General features: G+C 40.5%; 1 protein-coding gene across 1 annotated transcript in view; it reads left to right on the top strand.

The window, feature by feature from the left end:
* Positions 1 to 27,800, top strand: part of MED12 (mediator complex subunit 12) — a 588,898-nt gene that overhangs the window by 135,200 nt on the left and 425,898 nt on the right. Inside the window, exon 27 of the mRNA XM_053699086.1 lies at positions 19,796 to 19,975. Within this exon, the coding sequence (XP_053555061.1) occupies positions 19,796 to 19,975 (180 nt within the window). The remainder of the gene's footprint in view (positions 1 to 19,795; positions 19,976 to 27,800) is intronic.

The following is a 27,800-nucleotide window of genomic DNA, read 5'->3' as shown; positions in this document are numbered from 1 at the left end:
GGTAGGCTACAATAAACTATAGTCTTTTTTTCCTTGACTAGATCTGCTCTGTACCTTCTATTACATTGACTCCAGAGAGAGTCTACCAAATGTTAATTTAATCCATCTAGATTTCCTTCCATAAGGCATGGAGAGTCCACGACTTCATTCCTTACTGTTGGGAAATACAACACCTGGCCACCAGGAGGATGCAAAGACACCCCAGCCAAAGGCTTAAATATCCCTCACACTTCCTCTATCCCTCAGTCATTCTTTGCCTTTCGTCACTAAAGGAGGTGGCAGAGAAGTGTCAGAAGATTTGGATAGTCCTGTAATGGGTATGTTCCCTTCGAGAAAGGACTGGAGTTTTAAGTAATCATGTCAACCTCTCAGTGAGAGTATTGAATGAAGTTAGCCTGCAGATGCAGGGAAAATGTTTCTGCGAACCCATCCAGACTAACAGCTAACAGCTCCTGAGCAATCATTGTTGTCCATGTCAGAAGCACTGCTGCAAGACTGTCACACTTGAGAGGCTGTACCTGTTCTTCCACAGCATGGATCCTGGAGGGTAAGACTGTTTGTTTATCTCCTTCGGGGAGATTATTTGCACAGTTTAGGGATTTTTTTATCTGCTTAAAGGGACAGTCAAGTCCAAAAAAACCTTTTATTTTTCAAATAGGGCATGCAATTTTAACCAACTTTCCAATTTACTTTTATCAACAATTTTGCTTTGTTCTCTTGGTATTCTAGTTGAAAGCAAACCTAGGAAGGCTCATATGATCATTTCTAAGCCCTTGAAGCCCGCCTTTAATCACATGCTTTTGTATTTGCTTTTCACGACAGGGGAGAGCTAGTTCATGTAAACCATATAGATAACATTGTGATCACGCCCGTGGCTAGTGGCAGATACTCCACTAATTGGCTAAAATGCAAGTAAATAGATAATAACTAAAAGTCATGTGATTAGGGGCGGTCAGAAAATGCTTAGATACAAGATAGTCACAGCAGTAAAAAAGTGTATTAATATAACAGTGTTGGTTATGCAAAACTGGGGAATGGGTAATAAAAGGATTATTTATCTTTTTAAGCAACAAAAAGTCTGGTGTTGACTGTCCCTTTAATGTGAGAGTTTTTTAGGCTCATAGACAGTGTTTCTTTTTTGTTTGGAACAAACGGGTTTCACTTTCGTTTTTGAAGTGTTACTCAGCTCATAATAGCTTGGCGCCCTTTTTCATAGCAGGGGAAGTCCTGTCTTACGTACCACGTGACTGGGTGCGGTCTTTCATTTTCTTCTATAAGATACGACGAGTCCACGGATTCATCCTTTACTTGTGGGATATTATTATTTTCCTGCTAACAGGAAGTGGCAAAGAGCACCACAGCAAAGCTGTCTATCTAGCTCCTCCCTTGACTCCACCCCCCAGTCATTATCTTTGCCTACTCTACGTAATAGGAAGGGTAAAGTGAAAGAGGTGATAAAATGTTAGTTTTTATTTTCTTCAAGCAAGACTTTTTTATTTTAAATGGTACCGGTGTGTGCTATTTTCTCCCAGGCCGCAGAAGGATGAAGATTTCTGCCTGGAGACTGATGATCTGTCATGTTCTGTCTCAGGATATCATGTGAGAGCCTCATTGTCTGGAACAGTTGCTTTAAAGGAAGATTAGTAGAAGCCATACTGATTGAAAATGAAAACAAATTTATTTAAACAACAAAATACTTTGTTTAAGCAAATACTTGCAGAATATTTAAATATGCTACTCAGGTATGTTAAGACCACATACAGCAGGAGTGAAAATAAAGAAAACTAGTAAGCAGAGATGCAGATTCAAAAAGGAAAGTCTTTCTCTTGGTAATAACTGAAATGTAAGATTTGCACAAGGCAGAAAACAACTTGTAAACAGGTAGCAGGTTTAATGGTAAAGTCTCTCTCCTTGTAATTGCTGAGTGCAGGAATTGCACAATGCAGGAAACAACTTGCAAACTGGTAACAGGTTTAAAGGTAAAGTCTCTCTCCTTGTAATTGCTGAGTGCAGGAATTGCACAATGCAGGAAACAACTTGCAAACTGGTAACAGGTTTAAAGGTAAAGTCTCTCTCCTTGTAATTGCTGAGTGCAGGAAATGCACAAGGCAGGAAACAAACTTGAAGATTGGTAACAGGTTTAAAGGTAAAGGCTTTCTCCTGGTAATACCTTGTAAACAGTGCAAAGGAAATCTTTCTCCTGGCAATGGCCAAGTGCAGGAATTGCATAAAGCAGGAAACAAACTTGTAGATTGGTAACAGGTTTAAAGGTAAAGGCTTTCTCCTGGTAATACCTTGTAAACAGGTGCAAAGGAAATCTTTCTCCAAAGAAATACAGGAAACAGGTTCTGACTTGACAAAACAGATACAATGTGAAGACAAAAATGCAGACTAAAAGCCATCCTTAAATAGGGAGGTTTTGCACAGGGTTGGTTCTGATTAATTCCAGAATTGAGAACACCTGTGTGTTGCACAGGTGTAATAACAAGTAAGGCAAATAGTTATTTATCAGATCTTTTAAGATACATGCTATTGCTAGAACTGGCTGTGGCTCAACATGTAAGCAAACAGAAATAGCAACCACAGAGCCACAGGTTCAAATCCCCACACAGCCCTTCTTAGCAGAATGCCTCCCAGACCTTTTCTTTTTCTTTTTCGTCTGGAGGCTTGGTTCATGACAGATGCCCCCTCCAAAGAGCGCACTCTGGGCGCTCAAAGCCTGTTCAAACATCTGAAGGTGGGATTTACTAACAAGTGTTCCATTTGAAGCCCTAATACAATCAGACGGAATGGATTCTTTGCTTGGAACAGCTGCCTGAGATTGTGGACCCTTAGAAGATATCCCTGTAGGCATAACAAGAGCTGAAAAACCAAGACAGTTTTGATTTAGAGGTTCCTGATTATACCCAGCAGCTTGCAATGGACTGGCTGATGGGCAGGGTACCTCCGGGTAGGAAAAGACCTCTCCTTCAGAGTCAAGGAATTCGTTATCTGGGTCATATCTGCCTGATGGGTAGAGTACCTCCGGGTAAGGTATGACCTCTCCTTCAGAGTCCAGGAATTCATTTTCTGTGTCATTTATATCCAATTCAACCATCTCATCCAATTCTTTCTCAGTCAATGAGTAGCTGGGTGAAGGTGGTACAAGGAGGTGTGGATCTTTAGAATTGGCAGAGTCTGATTCAGCTGGAAGGTTTGTCACTTTTATGTCTGATGAGTGACTTTTGTTAGCTGGATCTCCAGCCAGGGCAGAAACAAGGTAATGTGCAGGATTTCCAGGAGGTATTTTTGCAGAGTTCCCCAATGTGGTTGATGCAGAAACAGACGCAGTGGTATGGGTAATGGATGTAGTTGGAGTTGTACTCCCAATGACCATCTGTTTCAAATCAGGTACCATTTCTTGAAGCGTGTTAGAAACGGTTGTTTGTAGAATAGATGTATTCTCCATAGCTGGGTCATCTCCAGGGGTATCATACAGTTTGCTAGTGGAAGTATAATTTGTTCCCTTAACATCAGAGTTCATTTTCAACTTGGCTGTATCTTGACTTGATCCTCTAGGAGGTCTTACTGGACACCCTGTGATGCGGTGACCAGGTCCCCCACAATAGAAACAGAGGTTAAGTTGTCTTCGCCGAATTTTCTCCTCTTCTGTTAAGGGTTCTTTAAAACCTTTCCTTGTTTGGGAGGTAACTTTAGACAAGGTTTCGGTTGGGAGAGATAACATTTCCACCAGCTCCATAAAGTTAATGAGTATGTCCTTAATAAACTTTAACACTGAATCCAATACAGCAATAATCCCAGAGGGCTCTCTTTTAAGGTCTTCACATTCTGTCATGTTCTGTCTCAGGATATCATGTGAGAGCCTCATTGTCTGGAACAGTTGCTTTAAAGGAAGATTAGTAGAAGCCATACTGATTGAAAATGAAAACAAATTTATTTAAACAACAAAATACTTTGTTTAAGCAAATACTTGCAGAATATTTAAATATGCTACTCAGGTATGTTAAGACCACATACAGCAGGAGTGAAAATAAAGAAAACTAGTAAGCAGAGATGCAGATTCAAAAAGGAAAGTCTTTCTCTTGGTAATAACTGAAATGTAAGATTTGCACAAGGCAGAAAACAACTTGTAAACAGGTAGCAGGTTTAATGGTAAAGTCTCTCTCCTTGTAATTGCTGAGTGCAGGAATTGCACAATGCAGGAAACAACTTGCAAACTGGTAACAGGTTTAAAGGTAAAGTCTCTCTCCTTGTAATTGCTGAGTGCAGGAATTGCACAATGCAGGAAACAACTTGCAAACTGGTAACAGGTTTAAAGGTAAAGTCTCTCTCCTTGTAATTGCTGAGTGCAGGAAATGCACAAGGCAGGAAACAAACTTGAAGATTGGTAACAGGTTTAAAGGTAAAGGCTTTCTCCTGGTAATACCTTGTAAACAGTGCAAAGGAAATCTTTCTCCTGGCAATGGCCAAGTGCAGGAATTGCATAAAGCAGGAAACAAACTTGTAGATTGGTAACAGGTTTAAAGGTAAAGGCTTTCTCCTGGTAATACCTTGTAAACAGGTGCAAAGGAAATCTTTCTCCAAAGAAATACAGGAAACAGGTTCTGACTTGACAAAACAGATACAATGTGAAGACAAAAATGCAGACTAAAAGCCATCCTTAAATAGGGAGGTTTTGCACAGGGTTGGTTCTGATTAATTCCAGAATTGAGAACACCTGTGTGTTGCACAGGTGTAATAACAAGTAAGGCAAATAGTTATTTATCAGATCTTTTAAGATACATGCTATTGCTAGAACTGGCTGTGGCTCAACATGTAAGCAAACAGAAATAGCAACCACAGAGCCACAGGTTCAAATCCCCACACAGCCCTTCTTAGCAGAATGCCTCCCAGACCTTTTCTTTTTCTTTTTCGTCTGGAGGCTTGGTTCATGACATGATCTTAGCAGTTGTTACTAAGATCCAGAGTAGTTCCCACAGAATGGCTGAGGAATACTTAAGAAACTTCAGTGTGAGGAACGTTTTTCATGCTACAAGCATTGAGGTATGTTCAGTCATTTTTTTCTGGAGAGACTGTGTTATTTCAGAATTGGCTGACAGTATCCCTATAAGGGAAAGGGTAAGCAGTAATCCTAATGTATAGAGTTCTCTAGCGATGATAGAGGTTTCCAAAATAATTCAATGGGCAGAGTATCACTCTTGCCATCTATCAGCAATCTATATCCCAGGAGTGGAGAACTGGGGAGCGGATTTTCTAAGTCGTCAGACTTTTCATCCGGGGGAGTGGGAGCTCCATCCGGAGGTGTTTGCACAATTGATTCATCAATGGGGCACACCAAAATTTCGATCTTATGGCATGTCGTCAGAATGCCAAACTTCCTTGTTACGGGTCCAGATCAAGGGATCCTCAAGCAGTACTGATAGATGCTCTAGCAGTACCGTGGTCGTTCAACCTGGCTTATGTGTTTCCTCCTTTTCCTCTCCTTCCTCGTCTGATTGCCAGAATCAAACAGGAGAGGGCTTCGGTAACCTTGATAGCACCTGCGTGGCCACGCAGGACTTGGTATGCAGATCTGGTGGAAATGTCATCTCTGCCACTGAGACAGGACCTTCTCATTCAGGGTCCGTTCCAGCATCCAAATCTAGTTTCTCTGCGGCTGACTGCCTGGAGATTGAAAGCTTGATTTTATCTAAGCGGGGATTCTCTGAGTTGGTCATAGATACCTTGATTCAGGCTCGAAAGCCTGTCACTAGGAAAATTTATCATAAGATATGGCGTAAATATCTTTATTGGTGCGAATCCAAAGGCTACTCATGGAGTAGGGTTAGGATTCCTTGGATTTTGTCCTTTCTCCAAGGAGGATTGGAGAAGGGGTTATCAGCTAGTTCCTTAAAGGGACAGATTTCTGCTTTGTCAATCTAACTACACAATCGTCTGGCGGATATCCCAGACGTTCAGTCGTTTTGTCAGGCTTTGGTGAGAATTCAGCCTGTGTTTAAACCTGTTGCTCCGCCATGGAGTTTGAATTTAGTTCTTAATGTTCTTCAAGGGGTTCCGTTTGAACCTATGCATTCCATAGATATTAAACTTCTATCTTTGAAAGTTCTGTTTTTAGTTGCTATCTCTTCTGCTCGAAGAGTTTCTGAGCTATCTGCGTTTCAATGCGACTCGCCTTATCTTATATTCCATTCTGATAAGGTGGTTTTGCATACTAAACCTGGATTCCTTCCTAAGGTTGTTTCTAATAAGAATATTAATCAGGAAATTGTTGTTCCTTCTCTGTGTCCTAACCCTTCTTCTAAGAAGGAGTGTCTGCTACATAACTTGGACGTGGTTTGTGCCTTGAAGTTTTACTTGCAAGCGACCAAGGATTTCCGTCAAACATCTTCTCTGTTTGTTGTCTATTCTGGGAAGCGTAGAGGTCAAAAAGCTACGGCTACCTCTCTTTCTTTTTGGCTGAAAAGCATCATCCGTTTGGCATAGGAGACTGCTGGACAGCAGCCTCCTGAAAAGATTACAGCTCATTCTACTAGAGCTGTGGCTTCCACATGGGCTTTTAAAAACGATGCTTCTGTTGAACAGATTTGTAAGGCTGCGACTTGGTCTTCCCTTCATACCTTTTCCAAATTTGATACTTTTGCTTCTTCGGAGGCTATTTTTGGGAGAAAAGTTCTTCAAGCAGTGGTGCCTTCTGTTTAGGTATCTGTCTTGTCCCTCCCGTGTCCTGTAGCTTTGGTATTGTATCCCACAAGTAAAGGATGAATCCATGGACTCGTCGTATCTTATAGAAGAAAAGTAAATTTATGCTTACCTGATAAATTGATTTCTTCTATGATACGACAAGTCCACGGCCCCCCCTGTCAATTTAAGACAATTATATTTTTTGATTTAAAACTTCAGTCACCTCTGCACCTTTTAGTTTCTCCTTTTTCTTCCTATACCTTTGGTCGAATGACTGGGGGGTGGAGTCAAGGGAGGAGCTATATAGACAGCTTTGCTGTGGTGCTCTTTGCCACTTCCTGTTAGCAGGAGGATAATATCCCACAAGTAAAGGATGAATCCGTGGACTCGTCGTATCATAGAAGAAATCAATTTATCAGGTAAGCATAAATTTACTTTTCTAAGATCCTGCTGCAGACATCACTCCGCTTCTTCTGTACTGATTAATAATTTCTGTTTATATTGTGAGGAGGCTGTTTGCCCGCCTGCTCAATTTTGTTCCATTTGCCTAAACGCTGTTCTAAAGTCTAAGAAGGGAGAAAAGCCTGCTAATACTGATAGCGCTATTAGCTCTTCTGAGCTGTCTACTTCTCAGGAATCTGGGTCCCGAGAAATTATTACTCTTTCTACATTACCTGCTCCACATGCAGTTCCCCGTGGCTCAACTAATCCTCATTTGGAGGGGGCTTTTTTCCCGCGGACTTTACCACACAGTTACAATCGGCGGTGTCTGCGGCCCTAAGTGCCTTACCTCTCTAACAAACGCAAGAGAGAGGTAAACCTAGTTCTCCTGACCTAGAGTCATCTAAATATTTGTCGGATTTAGCTACTATATCCCAGCTATCCGAGGATGAGTTAACCTCTGTAGCTTCAGAGGGTGAACTTTCTGAGTCGGAGACTTCAGTTACTTAACCTCCTTTAGCGGAGGATCCCTCCTTTAGATTTAGAATTGAGCATCTGCGTTTTTTTTATTAAAGGAGATTGTCTACTCTAGAGGTTCCAGAGGCTACACTCCTTAAGGAGCCTAAGATCCCTAAATTAGACAGGGTTTACAAAGATAGGAAGGTCCCTCTGACTTTTCCTGGGCCAGTTAAGATGGCGAATATTATTAGTAACGAATTGGAAAGAGTAGGAACTTCTTTTTCCCCCTTGTCTACTTTAAAAAAATTATTCCCGGTCCTTGAGTCTCAATTCGATTTGTGGGGCTCCATCCCAAAGGTGGATGGTGCTATCTCCACGCTGGCTAAGCATACTACTATCCCTCTGGAGGATAGTTCTTCTTTAAGAGAATCTATGGATAAAAAAAATAAAACTTTTCTGAGGAAGATGTTTCAACCAGCGGCAGCTGTAGCCGCTGTTTCTGGAACAGCTACCTACTGGTGCGACACTGTCGTAGCTCATTGAGGTGGAGACTCCCCTCAAGAATATTCAGGAGAAAATTAAGGCACTTAGAATTGCTAACTCCTTCATCTGTGACGTGAATATGCAGATTTACATAAATGCAAAGGCTGCAGGCTTTGCGATTCTAGCCCGCCAGGCTCTCTGGTTGAAGTCTTGGTCTGCGGATATGACTTTTAAATCCAGACTCCTTTCTCTTCCCTTCAAGGGGACGATTTTATTTGGTCAAGGACTGGACTCCATTATATCTACGGTTACCGGAGGGAAGGGTGCCTTCCTACCACAGGATAAGAAGAATAGGCCTAAGAGACGGCAACTGTCTAATTTTCATTCCTTTCGTGCTGACAAGTCGCAATGACAGAAGTCCAAGAGTACTTGAAAGCCGGCTCACTCCTGGAATAAGTCCAAACAGACTAAGAAGCCAGCCGAGAACACATCAGCATGAAGGGGTGGCCCCTGATCCAGGATCAGATCGAGTCGAGGGAAGACTGTCTGTCTCTTTTTTCAGACACTTGGTTCTAGGATGTACAGGATCCTTGGGTCCTGGAGGTTGTATCTCAATGATACAGGATAGGATTCAAGTCTTATCCGCCCAGGGGCAGATTCCTACTCTCCAGTCTTTCGTTAAGACCAGAAAAGAGGGCTGCCTTCTTAGGTTGCGTATAGAATCTCTCCTCTCTAGGAGTAATTGTCCCGGTACCTACAGCAGAAAGAGGTTTGGGGTTTTATTCAAACCTTTTCGTGGTTCCTAAGGAGAGAACTTTCGGTCCAATTCTGGACCTAAAGTGGATAAACAATTTTCTGAATGTTCCCTCTTTCAAGATGGAAACATTAAGGTCAATCCTGCCTCTGGTTCAGGAAGGACAGTTTATGACCACAATAGACTTGAAGGATACATACCTTCACATGCCGATTCACAGGCTTGCTTTTCTGGATCAGCACTTCCAGTTCATAGCTCTTCAGTTTTGGCCTAGTTACTGCTCCAAGGATATTTACAAAGGTTCTGGGGACTCCTCTAGCCGTTGCTAGAACGCAAGGCATTGCAGTAGCACCTTACCTGGACGATATCTTGGGACTGGCACCATTTTTTTGTCTAGCGGAAGAACATTCAGAGTCCCTTCTCAGTCTTCTTCGATCACATGGATGGAAGATAAACTTGGAAAAGAGTTCTCTTACTCAAAGTACAAGGGTGAATTTCCTGGGAAGTATAATAGACTCCATATCCATGAGAATATTCCTCACAGATCAGAGACATTCCAAGCTAACTTCTGCATGTCTTGCCCTCAAGGCCTCCTCGAGGCCTTCAGTGGCTCAGTGTATGGAGGTAAACAGACTCACGGTGTCCTGCATGGACATTATTATTATTATTCCTTTTGCTAGATTCCATCTCAGACCCGTACAACTATGCTTGCTGAGACAATGGAACGGCGACTATTCAGATCTGTCTCAACAGATTGTGCTGGACAGCCTGTCGAGACTCGCTCTCCTGGTGGCTCTGTCCAGATCATCTGCCCCAAGGCACGTGCTTTTTGAGACCGTCCTGGGAGATTGTGACAACGGACGCAAGCCTTTCCGGCTGGGGAGCCGTTTGGGGTGCCAAGAAGGCACAAGCTCTGTGGATTCAGGAGGAGTCCTCCCTTCCGATCAATATTTTGGAATTCCGGGCAATCTTCAATGCCTTGAAGGCTTGGCCCCTTCTGGGTTCGTCCCAGTTTATCAGATTCCAATCAGACAATATAACCTGGGTTGCTTATATCAACCATCAAGGGGAACGAGAAGTTCCTTGGCAATGAGAAAAGTATCTTCGATAATTGAGTGGGCGGAGACTCACAAATGTACGCTGTCAGATATCCACATTCCGGATGTGGATAACTGGGAAGCGGACTTCCTCAGCAGGCAATCCTTTCACCCAGGGGAATGGTCTCTTCAACCCGAGGTGTTTGCAGAAAAATGCAGGTAGTCGGGACGCCGGAGATAGATCTCATGACATCCCGCCTCAATACCAAGCTACCGAGGTATGGGTCGAGGGATCCTCAGGCGGAATTGATAGATGCTCTATCAGTACCATGGAGGTTCAGTCTCATATATCTTTTTCCTCCAGCAGGAGCGAGCATCTGTGATTCTGATTGCTCCATCGTGGCAAAATCTAGATTCTCTCAGGCTGACTGCGTGTAGATTGAACGCTTATTCTTAGCCAAAAGAGGGTTCTCTGAGAGTGTTATCGACACTCTGGTTCAAGCTCATAAGCCAGTTACTTGTCTTATTTACCATAAAGTGTGGAGGACTTGCTTGTACTGGGGTGAAGAGTGTGGTTTTTTCCTGGCATAAGGTTAAGGTTTCCAGCATTTTAGCTTTCCTCCAGGATGGACTGGAGAAGGGCCTATCTGCTAGTTTCCTGAAGGGATAGATATCAGCCCTGTCGGTGTTACTGCACAAAAGATAGGCTGAGCTTCCGGATGTGCTGTCCTTTGTTAATGCTCTGGCTAGGATCAGACCTGTGTTGCCGCATTGGAGCCTCAATCTTGTTCTTACTGTTTTGCAGCAGGCTCTGCATACTGTTGACATTAAATTGTTATCTTGGAAGGTTCCTTTTTTTGTTGGCTATTGCCTCTGCGCACAGAGTTTCTGAGATTTCTGCTTTGCAGTGTGACTCCCCTATCTTGTTTTCCATGCTGATAAGGCGGTTTTACGCACTAAACTAGGGTTCCTCCCTTAGGTGGTGTTGAATCGTAACATTAATCAAGAAATTGTTGGTCCTTTCTTGTGTCCTAATCCTACTTCCGCGATGGAACGCTTGCTTCACAACCTAGATGTGGTTCGTGCCTTGAAGTTCTATCTTCAAGCTACGAAAGAATTCAGACAATCTTCCTCTGTTTGTTTGTCAGCTATACAGGGAAGTGTAAGGGGCAGAAGGCTACTATGGCTCTATCTTTCTGGTTGAGGAGTGTCATCCGCTTAGCTTATGAGACAGTGGGACAACAGCCTCCTGAGAGGATAACGGCTCATTCCACTAGAGCAGTGGCTTCGTCTTGGGCTTTTAAGAACAAAGCCTCAATGGATCAGATTTGTAAGGCGGCTACCTGGTCCTCCTTACACACTTTTTCTAAATTTTACAAGTTTGATGTGTTTGCTTCGGCTGAAGCAGCTTTTGGGAGAAAAGTTTTGCAGGCTGTGGTGCCCTCAGAATAGGGTCCGCCTCTTTTCTGTTACCTCCCGTTATTCATTCAGTGTCCTCTGGAGCTTGGGTATTGTTTTCCCAACAGTAAGGAATAAAGTAGTGGACTCTCCCTGCCTTATGGAAGGAAAACAAAATTTATGCTTACCAGATTCCTTTCCTTCCTGGCAGGGAGAGTCTACGACCCCGCCCGTAATTTTTTTTTTTTTTTTTGATGGGCATCTCCCATTTTTTATATTATTTCTTCTGGCACCTTTTATACCTTGATGTTTCTCCTACTTTTCCTTGTTCCCTCTGCAGAATGACTGGGGGATAGGGGGAGTGGGAGGTATATTTAAGCCTTTAACTAGGGTCTGTTTGCCTCATCCTGGTGGCCAGGTGTTGTATTTCCCAACAGTAAGGAATGAAGTCGTGGACTCTCCCTGCCAGGAAGGAAAGGAATTTATCTTGTAAGCATAAATTATGTTTCTTTCAAATGCCAGGAATTTTACACTGATGCTGTATTATATGGAATCCTCTAGTAACAGGTCTGACTCCTTTTAATTTCATACTAAACATAATCTTTTAGAAATCGAATGCTGAAACCCAAGAGGACCCAAGGCATTTATTTAAAGGGACAGTCAAGTCCAAAAAAACTTTCATGATTCAAATAGGGCATGTAATTTTAAACAACTTTTCAATTTACTTTTATCACCAATTTTGCTTTGTTCTCTTGGTATTCTTAGTTGAAAGCTAAACCTAGGAGGTTCATATGCTAATTTCTTAGACCTTGAAGGCAGCCTCTAGTCTAAATGCACTTTGACAGTTTTTCACCATTAGAGGGCGTTAGTTCATGTGTTTCATATAGATAACATTGAGACCATATGAATTTATGAATTTACCGAGGAGTGAGCACTGATTGGCTAAAATACAAGTCTGTCAAAAGAATTGAAATAAGGAGGCAGTCTGCAGAGGCTTAGATACAAGGTAATCAGAGGTAAAACGTGTATTATTATAACTGTGTTGGTTATGCAAAACTGGTGGGCAATTAAGGGATTATCTACCGTTTTAAAACAACAAAAATTCTGGTGTTAAATGTCCCTTTAATGAGGAAAGAAATATAAGCTGTGCTGCTCTGAGTTTGCTCTTTCTGTGGGTGGACTTTGAAGTCACAAATTGTGTGTTTTATACATGAAAGAGCATTTACGCATATATCAAAAATGATTAAAGGGACACAAAACCCACATTTTTTATTTTATGATTCAGATAGAGCATGCAATTTTAAGCAACTTTCTAATTTACTCCTATTATCAATTTTTCTTTACATTTAGCCACCTATCAGCAGGTGCTACCCAGTTGCTGAACCAAAAATGGGTCTGGCTCCTATGCATACATTACTGCTTTTTCAAATAAAGATAGCAAGAATACGAAGAGAAATTGATTAAATTAGAAAGTTGCTTAAAATTGCATGCTCTATCTTTTTTGTGTTTTGTGTCCCTTTAAGCAAAAAGCTGTTTAAAGTGAAACTAATACTGCAGCATTGGTTTTGTATTCATACTAATTCTTACTGTCTGATAAAGGCATCTATCTCCACTTTGATGGTACATATACTATTATAGATAAAACAAAGTAAAATAGTTGACTACTATGTTTCTTTACTTTTAGCTGTTAGAGAAGTTGATTTGTGTCCCGAAGCATAAGGAGGTGCTACAGTGCAGTGCTTAGTGCAACCAGATAGTTTTTACACAATGATTTTCCTTACTTGTTGCAATGCTACTTAAAAGTAAAATGAAGAGGATATCTTATGGACCATATATGATACATTAAATCTGTTCTAAACTTTGTTTTAGTGCGTGATATAATCAAACATTTTAAAAATTGTTCTAATAGAGATATGATTATGAAACTTATCATCAAATTTGGTGGTGTGCTAAGGGATGTGGCTACAACTCATAGTGGTGACAAAACAAGTTATGATATACATGTATTTCTTTTACAAAGATATGAGTCCACGGATTTCATCCTTACTTGTGGGATATTAACCTCCTGTTAACAGGAAGTGGCAAAGAGCACCACAGCAGAGCTGTATATATATATATATATATATAGCCCCTCCCCTTCCCCTCCTCCCTCAGTCATTCTCTGTCTGTGTTATACTAGGAAGACATGGTAAAGTGAGGTGTTTGTTTTAGTTTCTTCAATCAAGAAGTTTTTTATTGCGTACTATTTTCCTCAGGGGGATATGGAAGAAGATTTGTGCCCTGAGGTTTGATGATCTTAGCATTTTTAACTAAGATCCACGCTGGTTCCCACAAGACTTCTGAAGGTAACCATGAGACATCTTCAGTGTGGAGACCGGTTTCATGCTACAAGCAGCATTAAGGTATGTGGAGACTTGGTGTATCAGAACTGGCTGGCATTATTTCCCTGTATGGGAATGGGGTAAGCAGTAAAACCTATTTTAATAAGAGGGGTGTTACTGGAGTATATTTATCATTAGTTGATATTTGGGCATTATGTGACATGGGAGACAATATAAAAAACAATGTTTTATGTTTTTTATTTTTGGCACTTAAAACTTATTGGTTTTATGCTTGAGGGTTATATTGTGTGTGTATTTTTACTTTAGTGCAAAACTGCATTTCCATGCGGTGTTGTTTGGGCCTACTCTGACTTTTGACCTTAAGGGGCGGAGCCTATTTTAGCGCAATTTCTTCAGGCTTAGCAGCAGCAAACAGTAACTCGGTGGCTCCTGGACTGTGTAGCTGGTCTGAAGGGTTGGAAACTTGATTCGAAGTACCCTGGGGGCAGGTAGGCGCCACAGCAGAGCTGTGGCGAGGTGCAAAGTGTATTTTTATCTATCTTTTGACTACATGTTGATATAAGTACTTCTAAAGCCTTATTTCTGCCCTTGCTTCTGGGTGCAGTAATTTTTGGATTAACCAACGATATTAAGTTAAATTTGGGAATAATTTAACGTTTTTTGTGCATTTTGGAAAAATTGTTCACTTTTTCTTTTCTTAAAGGCTCAGTACATATTTTTTCTAATGTTTATTTTATGCTATAAGTGTTTAAACGACTTTTGTGGTACTACTAGTCTGTTCAACATGTCTGACATTGAGGTTTCTCATTGTTCTATGTGTTTAGAAGCTATTGTGCAACCCCCTCTAACATTGTGTAACTTTTGTACTGAAAGGGCTTTACAGTGTAAAAAGCATATTTTATATAAAGTAAGTGTGCCTAAGGATGATTCTCAGTCTGAAGAGAATCAGGATATGCCATCCAATTCTCCCCAAGTGTCACAACCTTTTATGCCCACACAAGCGACGCCTAGTACTTCTTGTGCATCTAATTCCTTTACTCTGCAGGAGATGGCTGCAGTTATGTCAACTACCCTTACAGAGGTATTGTCTAAATTACCAGTGTTGCAGGGTAAACGCAGTAGGTCAAGTATTAATGTAAATACTGAATCCCCTGATGCTTTATTAGCTATTTCCGATGTTCCCTCACAGTGCTCTGAGTTGGGGATCAGGGAATTATTGTCTGAGGGTGAAATTTCTGATTCTGGGAATGTTTTGCCTCAGATAGATTCGGATGCCATGTCATTTAAATTTAAGCTTGAACACCTCCCTCCCCCTGTTGCTTAGGGAGGTTTTAGCGACTCTGGATGATTGTGATCCTATTGTGATTCCTGCAGAGAAATTGTGTAAAATGGATAAATATTTGGAAGTTCCTACTTACACTGATGTTTTTCCGGTTCCTAAGAGAATTTCGGAAATTATTAGAAAGGAATGGGATATACCAGGTATACCGTTTTCTCCCTCTCCTAATTTTAAGAAAATGTTTCCTATATCAGATACCATTCGGGACTCATGCAAACGGTCCCTAAGGTAGAGGGAGCTATATCTTCCCTAGCTAAGCGAACTACTATACCCATTGAGGATAGTTGTGCTTTCAAGGATCCTATGGATAAGAAATTAGAGGGTCTACTAAAGAAATTATTTGTTAATCAGGGATTTCTTTTACAACCTATGGCTTGCATTGTTCCAGTAACTACTGCAGCAGCTTTTTTTGAGGTTGAGACTACATTAGATGACATTCTAGATAGAATTAAGGCTCTTAAGCTAGCTAATTCTTTTATTACTGATGCCGCTTTTCAAATTGCTAAATTAGCGGCACAAAATGCAGGATTTGCTATTTTAGCACGTAGAGCATTCTGGCTCAAATCTTGGTCTGCTGATGTGTCATCAAAACATAAGCTTTTAGCTATTCCCTTTAAAGGTAAGACCCTTTTTGGGCCAGAATTGAAAGACATAATTTCTGATATTACAGGAGGTAAGGGCCATGCCCTACCTCAGGATAGGTCAGTTAAAATGAGGGGTAAACGGAATAATTTTCGTTCCTTTTGGAACTTTAAAGGAGGACCCCCTGCTTCTTCTTCCACAAAGCAGGAAGGGAATTTTTCCCAATCTTAGTCAGTCTGGAGACCCAATCAGAACTGGAATAAGGGTAAACAATCCAAAAAATCCACTGCTGGTCCTAAGACAGCGTGAAGGGGTGGCCCCCGATCCGGGAACGGATCTAGTAGGGCGCAGACTTTCTTTCTTTGCTCAGGCTTGGGCAAGAAATGTTCAGGATTCCTGGGCACTAGAAATAGTGACCCACGGTTATCAATTGGAATTCAAGGATTTTCTCCCAAGAGGGAGATTTCATCTTTCAAAATTATCTGCAAACCAGATAAAGAGAGAGGCGTTCTTACGCTGTGTAGAAGACCTTTTTACTATGGGAGTAATCTGTCCTGTTCCAAAATTGGGACAGGGGTTTTACTCGAACCTGTTTGTGGTCCCCAAAAAAGAGGGAATGTTCAGACCCATTTTGAAACCTCAAGTGTCTAAACAAATTTCTAAGGTTTGCCTTCTTGGACAAACATTATCAGTTCGTGGCTCTTCCTTTCGGGTTGGCTACAGTACCCAGAATCTTCACAAAGTTTCTAGGGTCTCTTTTGGCGGTTCTCAGACCACAAGGGATAGCGGTGGCGCCTTATCTGGACGATATTCTGATTCAGGCGTCAACATATCATCTGACAAAATCTCACACGGACACAGTGTTGTCTTTTCTGAGAACTCACGGCTGGAAGGTGAACATAGAGAAGAGTTCACTTGTTCCACAGACAAGGGTTCCTTTCTTGGGAACTCTGATAGACTCGGTAGCCATGAAAGTATTTCTGACGGAGGTCAGAAAATCATAGATTTTTAATACTTGACGAGCACTTCTGTCCATTCCTCGGCCATCAGTGGCTCGGTGTATGGAGGTAATCGGATTAATGGTAGCGGCAATGGACATTGTTCCGTTTGCTCGCTTTCATCTCAGACCACTGCAACTGTGCATGCTCGGTCAGTGGAATGGGGTTTATGCGGATTTATCTCCAAAGATAATTCTGGATCAAGAGACCAGTAACTCTCTTCTTTGCTGGTTGTCGCCAGATCATCTGTCCTAGGGGACTTGTTTCCGCAGACCCTCGTGGGTGATAGTGACAACAGATGCCAGCCTTCTGGGGTGCAGTTTGGAACTCCCTGAAGGCTCAGGGTTTTTGGAATCAGGTGGAGTCTCTACTTCCAATCAATATTCTGGAACTGAGAGCAATATTCAATGCGCTTCAGTGGCCTCAGTTGGCTTCGGTGAAATTCATCAGATTCCAGTTGGACAACATAACGACTGTGGCATATGTCAATCATCAGGGGGGAACAAGGAGTTCCTTAGCGATGATAGAAGTATCCAAGATAATCAGTTGGGCAGAGGTCCACTCTTGTCATCTGTCAGCGATCTACATCCCAGGGGTAGAGAACTGGGAAGCAGATTTTCTAAGTCGACAGACTTTTCATCCGGGGGAGTGGGAACTTCACCCGGAGGTATTTGCCTCATTGATTCTCAGATGGGGCAGACCGGAATTGGATTTGATGGCATCTCGTCAGAATGCCAAGGTTCCAAGTTACGGATCCCGGTCAAGGGATCCTCAGGCCGAACTGATAGATGCCTTGGCAGTACCTTGGTTGTTCAGCCTAGCTTATGTGTTTCCGCCGCTTCCTCTCCTCCCACGCGTGATTGCTCGAATCAAACAGGAGAGAGCTTCAGTGATCCTGATAGCGCCTGCGTGGCCACGCAGGACTTGGTATGCGAATCTAGTGGACATGTCCTCTCTGCCAACGTGGAAACTTCCGTTGAGACAGACAGGACCTTCTCATTCAAGGTCCTTTCCAACATCCAAATCTAATTTCTCTGCAACTGACTGCGTGGAGATTGAACGCTTGATTTTTATCGAAGCGAGGATTCTCTGATTCAGTTATCAATACTTTGATACAGGCTAGAAAGCCTGTCACTATAAAAATCTATCATAAAATATGGCGTAAATATCTTTATTGGTGTGAATCCAAGGGTTACTCATGGAGTAAAGTTAGGATTCCTAGGATTTTGTCTTTTCTCCAAGAAGGATTGGAGAAAGGTTTATCAGCAAGTTCCTTAAAGGGACAGATTTCAGCTTTGTCAATTCTGTTCCACAAACGTTTGGCAAATGTATCAGATGTTCAGTCTTTTTGTCAGGCTCTATCTAGAATTAAGCCTGTATTTAGACCTATTACTCCTCCCTGGAGTTTGAATTTAGTTCTTCGAGTTCTGCAAGGGGTTCCGTTTGAACCTATGCATTCCATAGATATTAAACTATTATCTTGGAAAGTTCTGTTTTTGGTTGCTATTTCTTCTGCTCGAAGAGTTTCTGAGCTTTCAGCATTACAGTGTGATTCGCCTTATCTCATATTTCATTCTGATAAGGTGGTTTTACGTACCAAACCTGGGTTCCTTCCTAAGGTTGTTTCGAATAAGAATATTAATCAGGAAATTGTTGTTCCTTCCTTGTGTCCTAATGCTTCTTCTAAGAAGGAGCGTCTGTTACATCACTTGGACGTGGTTTTGCCTTCAAAGTTTTACTTACAGGCAACTAAGGATTTCTGTCAATCATCTTCATTATTCATTGTTTATTCTGGAAAGCGTAGGGGTCCGAAAGCTACGGCTACCTCTCTTTCTTTTTTACTGAGAAGTATCATCCGCCTGGCATATGAGACTGCTGGACAGCAGCCTCCTGAAAGAATTACGGCTCACGAGTCTACTAGGGCTGTGGCTTCCACATGGGCTTTTAAAAACGATGCATCTGTGGAACAGATTTGTAAGGCTGCGACTTGGTCGTCCCTTCACACTTTTTTCCAAATTTTCCAAATTTGAAACTTTTGCTTCTTCTGAGGCTATCTTTGGGAGAAAGGTTCTTCAAGCAGTGGTGCCTTCCGTTTACGTTCCTGTCTTGTCCCTCCCTTTCATCCGTGTCCTATTGCTTTTGTATTGGTTTCCCACAAGTAAGGATGAAATCCGTGGACTTGTCATATCTTTGTAAAAGAAAACTAAATTTATGCTTACCTGATAAATTACTTTCTTTTACGATATGACGAGTCCATGGCCCGCCCTGGTCTTTTTAAGACAGTTTTTCTTTATATTTTTGTAAACTTCAGACACCTCTGCACCTTTTATCCTTTTCTTTTTCTCTTCCTATACCTTCGGCCGAATGACTGAGGGTGGAGGGGAAGGGGAGGGGCTATATATACAGCTCTGCTGTGGTGCTCTTTGCCACTTCCTGTTAGCAGGAGGTTAATATCCCACAAGTAAGGATGAAATCCGTGGACTCGTCATATTGTAAAAGAAAGTAATTTATCAGGTAAGCATAAATTTAGTTTTCTTACATTCATTGTGACTGCACACTAAGCAGAAGATGATTCAGGACTACTGGTTTAATATTAAGATGTTTTGCAGCATATTGGGCATTCAGAGTTGGTTTATGCTCAGTAGTCTAAGTCAGAAGTAGGAGTCTGCTGACCTGGGACACTTATACAGTTCTCAGAGGATTCTCTTGCAGCCTCTAGACATGCCCTTGGACCAGGCAAGTGTTCAATCTTTTCTCAAACACATCCTCAATTTAAAGGGATAGAAAGGTCAAAAATAAAATGTGTATAGGTGCCATTTCATTTTGAAATAGAAGCATCTTTGCAATATACCTCCATTAGCAAAAATGCATCTAGTACGTTATTACTGTTATGCATAGTATTTGAATACTGGTGCACTGGCCCTAACGGGATATGTGCGTATGCCACTGAAAACCAGTAATAGTTTTTACTAGAAACATTTTTGCTAATGGAAGTATATTGCAAAACTGCTTACATTACAAATTAAAATGCACCCAAGCACATTTAATTTTTGACCTTTCTTTCCCTTTAACCACTGCATCTTTTCTCCTTTACCCTTTCCAGTGTAATCTATATTGTGGGATCATTACAAAGGTTTAAAGTATTGTGGTGTCCTGTTGAAGGCATAGGGCAATTGGCTACATATGCAGCTCTTTGATAGCTACTAGTTACTTATGAATTCTGTAGGAATTGGTGGTAGAGTATGCTAAACGTTTTATGGAATGCTGCTTTCTCTCTACAGGAATGGGTTGGAGAGCGTTGTGTACGTTCTTTGTGTGAGGATTCAAACGATCTGCAGGATCCAGTCCTCAGCAGTGCTCAGGCCCAGCGCCTAATGCAACTGATCTGTTATCCGCACCGACTTGGTGATACAGAGCAAGGGGACAACCCTCAGAGACAGCGCATCAAACACATTTTACAGGTAAGAATTCTGTAATGAGAAAAAACACAGTGCAAAGCTTCAACTACATCCAGAGGGTGTGAATACTATCACTAGCAAGGAATAGTTAATATATATTACAAATAAAGTATTTCCTGCTCATTTTATTCAAGGGAGGAAATATATAGAGTATGGTATACCCTGTGGATAAGACTGAAAAATTTCAATGGAAATATTACAATACTAAGGATCAGATGTTGTGATGGGAATTAAAGCAGGTAAAGATCTAGACAGAAGAGTAGCTGCTTTCTTTTGGGTTTTTATCATGCCAGGATTTATGGGAAGTTTGGAACCCTTTAAGGGACATTAAAATGTAGTTCCCTGGCTATGTTTTCTTTTGATCAACTGATAATAGGGAGGGTTAGTGGTGCTTGTAATCTATCAGAATAACATAGCTCCTACTAATGTAAACTTAGCTTACTACTTGCTTAACTGTATTCACAATGGCTCCTCATGATATTAGAATTGTTTCACAAAATTATAAAGGGCTTAACTCCCCCACCAAGAGTTGAATTGCCTTAATTTTTTGCAAACTAAAGGGTTCCAATATTTTTGCAGGAAACCCACTTTGCCGCACCCGCTACACTAAGATTCTCTTTTATAGATTTCCCCTTAGACTATTTCAATTCTACTAACAAAAAGAGGAGTGGATATCCTTATAATAAAAATATCCACTTACAACTTAACAATAAATTTACAGATGCGGAGGGCAGGTTCCTTATATTAACAGGTTTATTATTTAACAGACCAGTTACCTTATCCAATATATATGAAGCTAATACCAGAGAGGCCTTCTTTTTTTAACAAAGTCTCAATACAATTCTTGAAGTCACGCTGGGGACGTTGATCCTAGTTGGCAATCTTAACGTAGCCCTCCATTCTACACTGAGCTACTCAAAAGGTAAAAGTTCAGTTCCAAACATAATACGCAATACAATTCTCAAGAGTTGGGAGCACATCAATGCTTGTAGACTGCAGCACCCTAGCTCCCAAGGTTTCACCTTTTTCTCTAACCCCTGGCACATTTACTTCAGAATGTACTACCTTTTGTTAAATCATGACAGTATACAACTGGCAACTCAATCAACCATCCATAATTTAACACATTCTGATCACTCCACTATTATTATTATTTTTATTATTATTCTTTATTTATAAAGCGCCAGCAGATTCTGCAGCGCTGTCCATGGGTACAAACTTAAAAGTACAACGGTAAGACATTACAATATAATACAAAATTTAACTGACAAATACAGGGGGAATTGAGGGCCCTATTCCTGTGGTAACTTACAATCTAGATGGGTAGGAGGATGGGAAAACAGATGGCAACTGTTAGGTAAGTGAAATTCATTAGTTACTGAGTTGGAAGGTCTTAAAGGGCCAGTAAACCCACAACATAATGTTATATAATTCTGCACATAGTGCAGAATTATATAACATCAGCTTAGTGCAAACGTTGTACCTTAAAAGATTAAAGTGAAAAAATGCTACGAAATTTACTTTCACAGTTTGCCGCTCCTAGCTCTACTGAGCGGGTCTGTTTGTTTTCCCTAAGCCATCGGGCACGCTGTCTATTCACAGCTCCATTAAACTCAATGTAACTCGCTCCTGCTACCAGACCAGAGCGGGAGCGAGCTACATTGAGTTTAATGGCGCGATCGGGCTGCCTGTGAATAGACAGTGTGCCCGATGCGCTTAGAGGAAACAAACAGACCTGCTCAGTAGAGCCAGGAGCGGCGTACTGTGAAAGTAAATTTCGTAGCATTTTTTCACTTTAATCTTTTAAGGTACAAAGTTCGCGCTAAGCTGATGTTAAATAATTCTGCACTATGTGCAGAATTATATAACATTATGTTGTGGGTTTACTGGCACTTTAAGGGAGCGTTTAAAGGAGCGCAGGTTAGGGGAAAGTCTGACAGCTTGAGGAAGTGCGTTCCAGAGGGTTGGTGCCACACGAGAGGAGTTCTGTAGCCTAGCATGGTAGGAGGTGATGGTAGAGGATGCAAGGAGCAGGTCATTGTTGGATCTTAAGGGCTGGAGTATATTTGTTGATGAGTAAGGACAGGTGGGGGGGGCAGTGTTGGTAAGGGCTTTGTAGGTCAGGGTGAGCATTTTTAATTTAATTCTGCTGTGAATGGGGAGCAAGTGAAGGGACTTGCAGAGAGAGGTGCAGCAGATACATAGCGTCGGGAGATGTGAATTTGCCTCCCAGAGGCATTTAGGATGGATTGAAGGGGGAGAGGCGGGAGTGAGAGAGAGGCCATTAATTAGGTTATTACAGTAGTCAAGTCGGGAAGTTGCCAAGGAGTGGATTAGCTATTAAGTAGTTTCAGTGCTCATAAACAGAAGATTTTTGGAGATATTGCGTAGGTGGTTGTGGCAGGCACTATACCCATAGATTTACAATGGCTTGACTTGTCCCAAACACCATTTAATTAGAGGCTTGATGATACCTTCTTATATAATCCTTTAATCATAAACAATGTTACTAACAAAATCTGTGAATGTTTTTCACTAAACTCCACATCAATGGAGAACCTTGATTGCCTCTGGGAGGCGCATAAAGCTGTGGTTCGAGGTATTTTCATTCAGCAAAAGTGTTTTTGAACAAATACTATAGATCGGAGTTCCAGTGTCTGAATTCTTAACTTCTTGATTCTGAAAACCTGCATAAACGTTGTCCAAATTACGTAGATTATTTTAAGTCATTAACATATAGAAATTATTTAAATTAACTTATACAAAATGAGGCACACAGGAAGGCCCTTTGTCTTAAATGGAGGAGATAAAGCAGGGCTTTTATTAGTGAGAGCCTTACATTGTAAGCAATATCAAAATTACATCTTTAAACTTAAAGATTCAAATGGCAACATAGCTCTTGAAACCCTGCATATTTCTAAAGTCTTTTGCAAATACTCTGAAACACTCTATATCCTCCCAAAACATAAAGAGATGGACAATGGATCACTTTTGTATAAATATCTTTATGAAACAGATATTTCAGGGATACCCAGAGAGGTTTCTGAAGCGCTTGATGAACCCATTACAATACAGGAAGTCCTCAATGCTATAGACACCCTTCCTTCAGCAAGAGCGTAGGCCCAGACGATCTCACAACAAACTATTACAAACAATTTAAGGAGCTCTTAGCACCTTACCTTTTTTAAATTATTCACAGCTATAGATAAGGGTCACTTTCCTGCCTCCTTTTTAAAGGCACAAATTAATGTCCTTCTCAAATACAGGAAACTGAGTAATATGCCGGGCAACTTTCATCCAATTTCCCTCATATACACCAACCTTAAAATATTCGCAAAGATCCTAACATCCTGTGCCTGGCAGAGAGAGGCACAAGATAACACCATTCGTGCCCTCCATCTAATGTCTTATGTAAATGAGATGAAAATGCAGTCTATAGATCTTTGTACAAACTTTGTGAAGGCATTCGATCGCCTAGACTGGGAATTTTTATTTGCTTCACTAAAGAGTTTAGGTCTGGCTGGTCAAATGCTCAAACGTATTGCTAGTCTCTACCAATCTCCTAACCATTGTGTACAAGTAAATGGAAAACTTTCAGATAGTTTCTGTATTGCAAACAGAACCTGACAAGGATGTCTGCTCTCGCCCATTCCATTCATAATTTGCATGGAATTCCTTGCCTGCTTTATTAGATAGAACAAGTACATTTCAGGAATCGCCCTCGAACCCAACAAATATAAACTATCCCTTTATGTGGACAATGTCCTACTAACCTTAAAGTACCAGTAAATACAGTAGATTTGTATAATCAACAAATGGTCGATAAAAAGACAATGCAATAGCACTTAGTCTGAACTTCAAATAAGTAGTAGACTTTATTTTGATAAATTTCATAGTTATGTCTATTGCCACTCCCCCTGTATCATGTGGCAGACATCAACCAATCACAAATGCATATACGTATATTCAGTGAATTCTTGCACATGCTCAGTAGAAGCTGGTGACTAAAACAGTTTAAATATAAGAAGACACTGCAAATTTTGTTAATGGAAGTAAATTGGAAAGTTGTTTAAAACTGCATGCTCTATCTGCATCATGAAAGTTTTAATTTTGACTTGTGTCCCTTTAACAAACCCTTTTCTATCTTTAGAAAGAGTCTATTTGGTAAATTTTCATATTTCATTATAAACTCCCAAAAATCAGATCTACAACAGGAACTTCTCCCAGAGAGCATTCACTAATTTGCTGACATTCTTTGCGTATCAACCGCAGGCGAAGGTCCTTAAATATATTCAGGTTTACCGTTCCCCAAGACAGTCAAGTCCAAAAAAAACTTTCATGATTCAAATTCTCCTATGCTGCTCTTGCCGAATATACTTGTGATGAGGAGATTGCTGTTTCTGAGCCCTCTGAAGCTGTAACAGGTAATTTAAATCTATTGGCACCTGATTCTCCAGGTAACATAACACAGGAAAGAACTGCAGATGTGTTTTTGAGAAAAAGACTGTTAGTGGGTGACTCTATTTTGAGGAATGTGTATTTAGGTGAAAGTAAAGGAGAAACAAGGGAGGTTAGATGTCTTCCAGGAGCTACTGCTCACAGGGATAAGAATCGTATTTTGAGAATTGTTAAGGCAGCAGGAAAGGGAAGTGAGTTAGATGTGATTGTACATTTAGGAACAAATGATCTGGCTAGTAATCATGTTGCTGCTGTTCAGAAAGAGTTTTGTGACCTAGGTAATCATTTAGAGACTGTGGCATCAACTCTATCATTTTCTGCTATTTTACCTGTGTATGACCAGGAAGCAGGAAAGATGGAGCGGATAACAACATTTAATTCTTGGTTAGATAAGTGGTGCAGGGAACGAGGATTTGGTTTTATTGGCCATTATAGCTCTGTTTGGAAAGATACTAGGTTATTTAGGAGAGATGGCTTGCATTTGGATGCTAAAGGAACAGAGTATCTGGGAGAGGAGTTCAAATACTTTATTAGAAATCATTTAAACTAATAAAGGGGGGTAGCATTAATATATCCACCTGCCCCCCACAGCATGCCAAAACTGTTAGTCCAAGTAACAATTCTAGAAATTCTAGTAGAAAAATTCTTCGTGCCATGAGCACAAATGCTCGCAGCTTAGGAAATAAATTACCTGAACTCATTTCAATAATGACTAGGGACAACTTGGATTTAGTAGCTATAACAGAAACATGGTACAATGATTTGCATGACTGGGACATAGTCATACCTGGATACAGGTTATTTAAAAAGAACAGAGTAGGAAAGAAAGGTGGAGGAGTTGCTTTGTATGTAAATGAAAATATAAAGGTTACTGAAATTGTAGGAACAAATGATGAGGTGGAAAGTATTTGGGTGACTTTGGAAATTGGAGATAAAAATGTTTTTAGAATAGGGGTTGTATATAGGCCTCCATTGCAGGATGAAAAACTGGACAATCTGTTATTAGATGAAATAACCAAAATGACCATGAAGGGTAAGGTTATAGTACTGGGGGACTTTAATTTGCCAGATATAGACTGGAAGATTCCTTCTGCTAGATCGGCTAGAAGCAGGTATATTCTTGAATCTCTGCTAGGGGAATCACTTGAACAATTAGTCAAGGAACCAACTCGTAAGGAAGCTATATTAGATCTAATACTTACAAACAGTGATACAGTTTCAGATGTGTCTGTAGGTGAGAACTTAGGATCCAGTGATCATCAATCTGTTTGGTTTAGTATTCATGTTCAGGAACTGTCCACCCAGACTAAAACAAAAGTTTTAGACTTTAGGACGGCAGATTTTTCATTAATGGGAGAATACCTAAAGAACTATTTAAAGGGGAAAACTCTTATTACAGGGGTTCAAGAACAGTGGGAATTTGTGAAAGGTGCCATTTTAGATGCAACCGCACACTGTATTAGACATGTCTGTAAAAGTAAAAGAAAGCGGAAACCAATTTGGTTTTCCAAAGAAGTAGCACATGCTGTAAAGACAAAAAAGATAGCTTATAAAAATTACAGACACACACAAGCAGATGATGATATGAAAATATGGAGACTCCAACAAAAAAAGACTAAGCAGTTAATTAGGAAGGTTAAAGCTCATGCAGAAGAGAAGATAGCACAGTCAGTAAAACATGGGGACAAAACATTCTTTAGATATATCAGTGAAAGAAGAAAAAATAAGGTAGGAATAGTAAAATTGAAATCAGTTGATGGTAGAATAATAGAAGGAGATAAGCAGATTGCAGACTGTCTCAATGATTACTTCTGTTCTGTTTTCACTAAAGATTGTGAAGATACAATGTCTACATTAAGGGATGCTACGCAAAATAGAAACAAGCTTAACAGTAATCTTTTTACAGAGGATGAGGTTTTGTTAGCATTATCAAAAATAAATGTTACAAAGGCAGTGGGTTCTGATAATATTCATCCAAGGGTTTTAAAAGAACTTCGATCAGTGCTAACTGTCCCATTAACTGATCTGTTTAATCAGTCACTATTAACAGGAGCTGTCCCAGATGATTGGAGAATAGCAAATGTAATACCCCTTCATAAAAAGGGCAGTAGAGAAGAATCTGGCAACTACAGGCCAGTTAGTTTAACTTCAGTAGTAGGGAAATTAATGGAAAGCCTCTTAAAAGAAAGAATTATGACTTACATAAAGACAAACAATTTAGAGGACCAAAATCAGCATGGTTTTACTTCAGGGAGATCATGTCAGACTAATCTAATTGACTTCTTTGATTATGTAACAAAAGTATTAGACAAGGGAGGAGCAGTTGATGTAGCATATCTAGATTTCAGCAAAGCATTTGACACCGTCCCACACAATAAACTTATTCACAAACTATATCTCCTTGGTCTAGATTCAAAAATTGTGAACTGGGTGGAATGCTGGCTTAAGGACAGAAAACAAAGTGTCTTAGTAAATGGAGTTCATTCAGCAGAGGGGGCTGTTACTAGTGGTGTTCCTCAGGGGTCAGTTCTGGGGCCTGTTTTGTTTAACATATTTATCTGCGATATCAGCAAAGGGCTACAGGGGAAAGTATGTCTCTTTGCAGATGATACAAAAATTTGCAACAGAGTGGATGTTCCAGGGGGGGTAGACAAAATGAGAAGTGATATACAACAATTGGAGGATTGGACAAACGACTGGGGTCTAAAGTTTAACACAGCAAAGTGTAAAATAATGCATTTAGGGAAGAAAAATCCAAATGTTAATTACAGACTCAATGACACTTTACTGACTGTTACAGACGAGGAACAGGACTTGGGAATTATTATTTCAGATGATTTAAAACTTAGTAAACAATGTAGTAATGCAGCGAGTAAGGCAAGCAGAATGCTTGGATGTATTGGTAGAGGTATTTGCAGCAGAAATAGTAAGGTTCTTATGCCACTTTATAGATCATTAGTTAGGCCTCATCTTGAGTATTGTGTGCAGTTCTGGAGACCATATCTTCAGAAGGATATTAACAAACTTGAATCTGTGCAAAGGAGGGCTACCAAAATGGTACATGGTCTAAAAAATAAAACTTACCAGGATAGGCTCATTGACCTAAATATGTATAGCTTAGAGGAGAGAAGGGAAAGAGGTGATATGATAGCAACTTTCAAGTACATTAAAGGGTTTAGTAAAACTGAGGCTGTGGGTATTTTACATAAAATGGAAAATTCAAGAACAAGGGGTCATGAGCTCAAGCTAAAGGGTAGTAGATTCAGAAGTAATTTGAGGAAGCACTTCTTTACAGAAAGAGTGATTGATTTATGGAATAAACTTCCTCAAGAGGTAGTAGCAACAAACACTGTGGGGGACTTTAAAAATG

This window comes from Bombina bombina, chromosome 1 (assembly GCF_027579735.1).
Source record: "Bombina bombina isolate aBomBom1 chromosome 1, aBomBom1.pri, whole genome shotgun sequence".
In the NCBI taxonomy this organism is placed as follows: Eukaryota; Metazoa; Chordata; class Amphibia; order Anura; family Bombinatoridae; genus Bombina; species Bombina bombina.
This window is presented reverse-complemented; position numbering and strand designations above follow the sequence as displayed.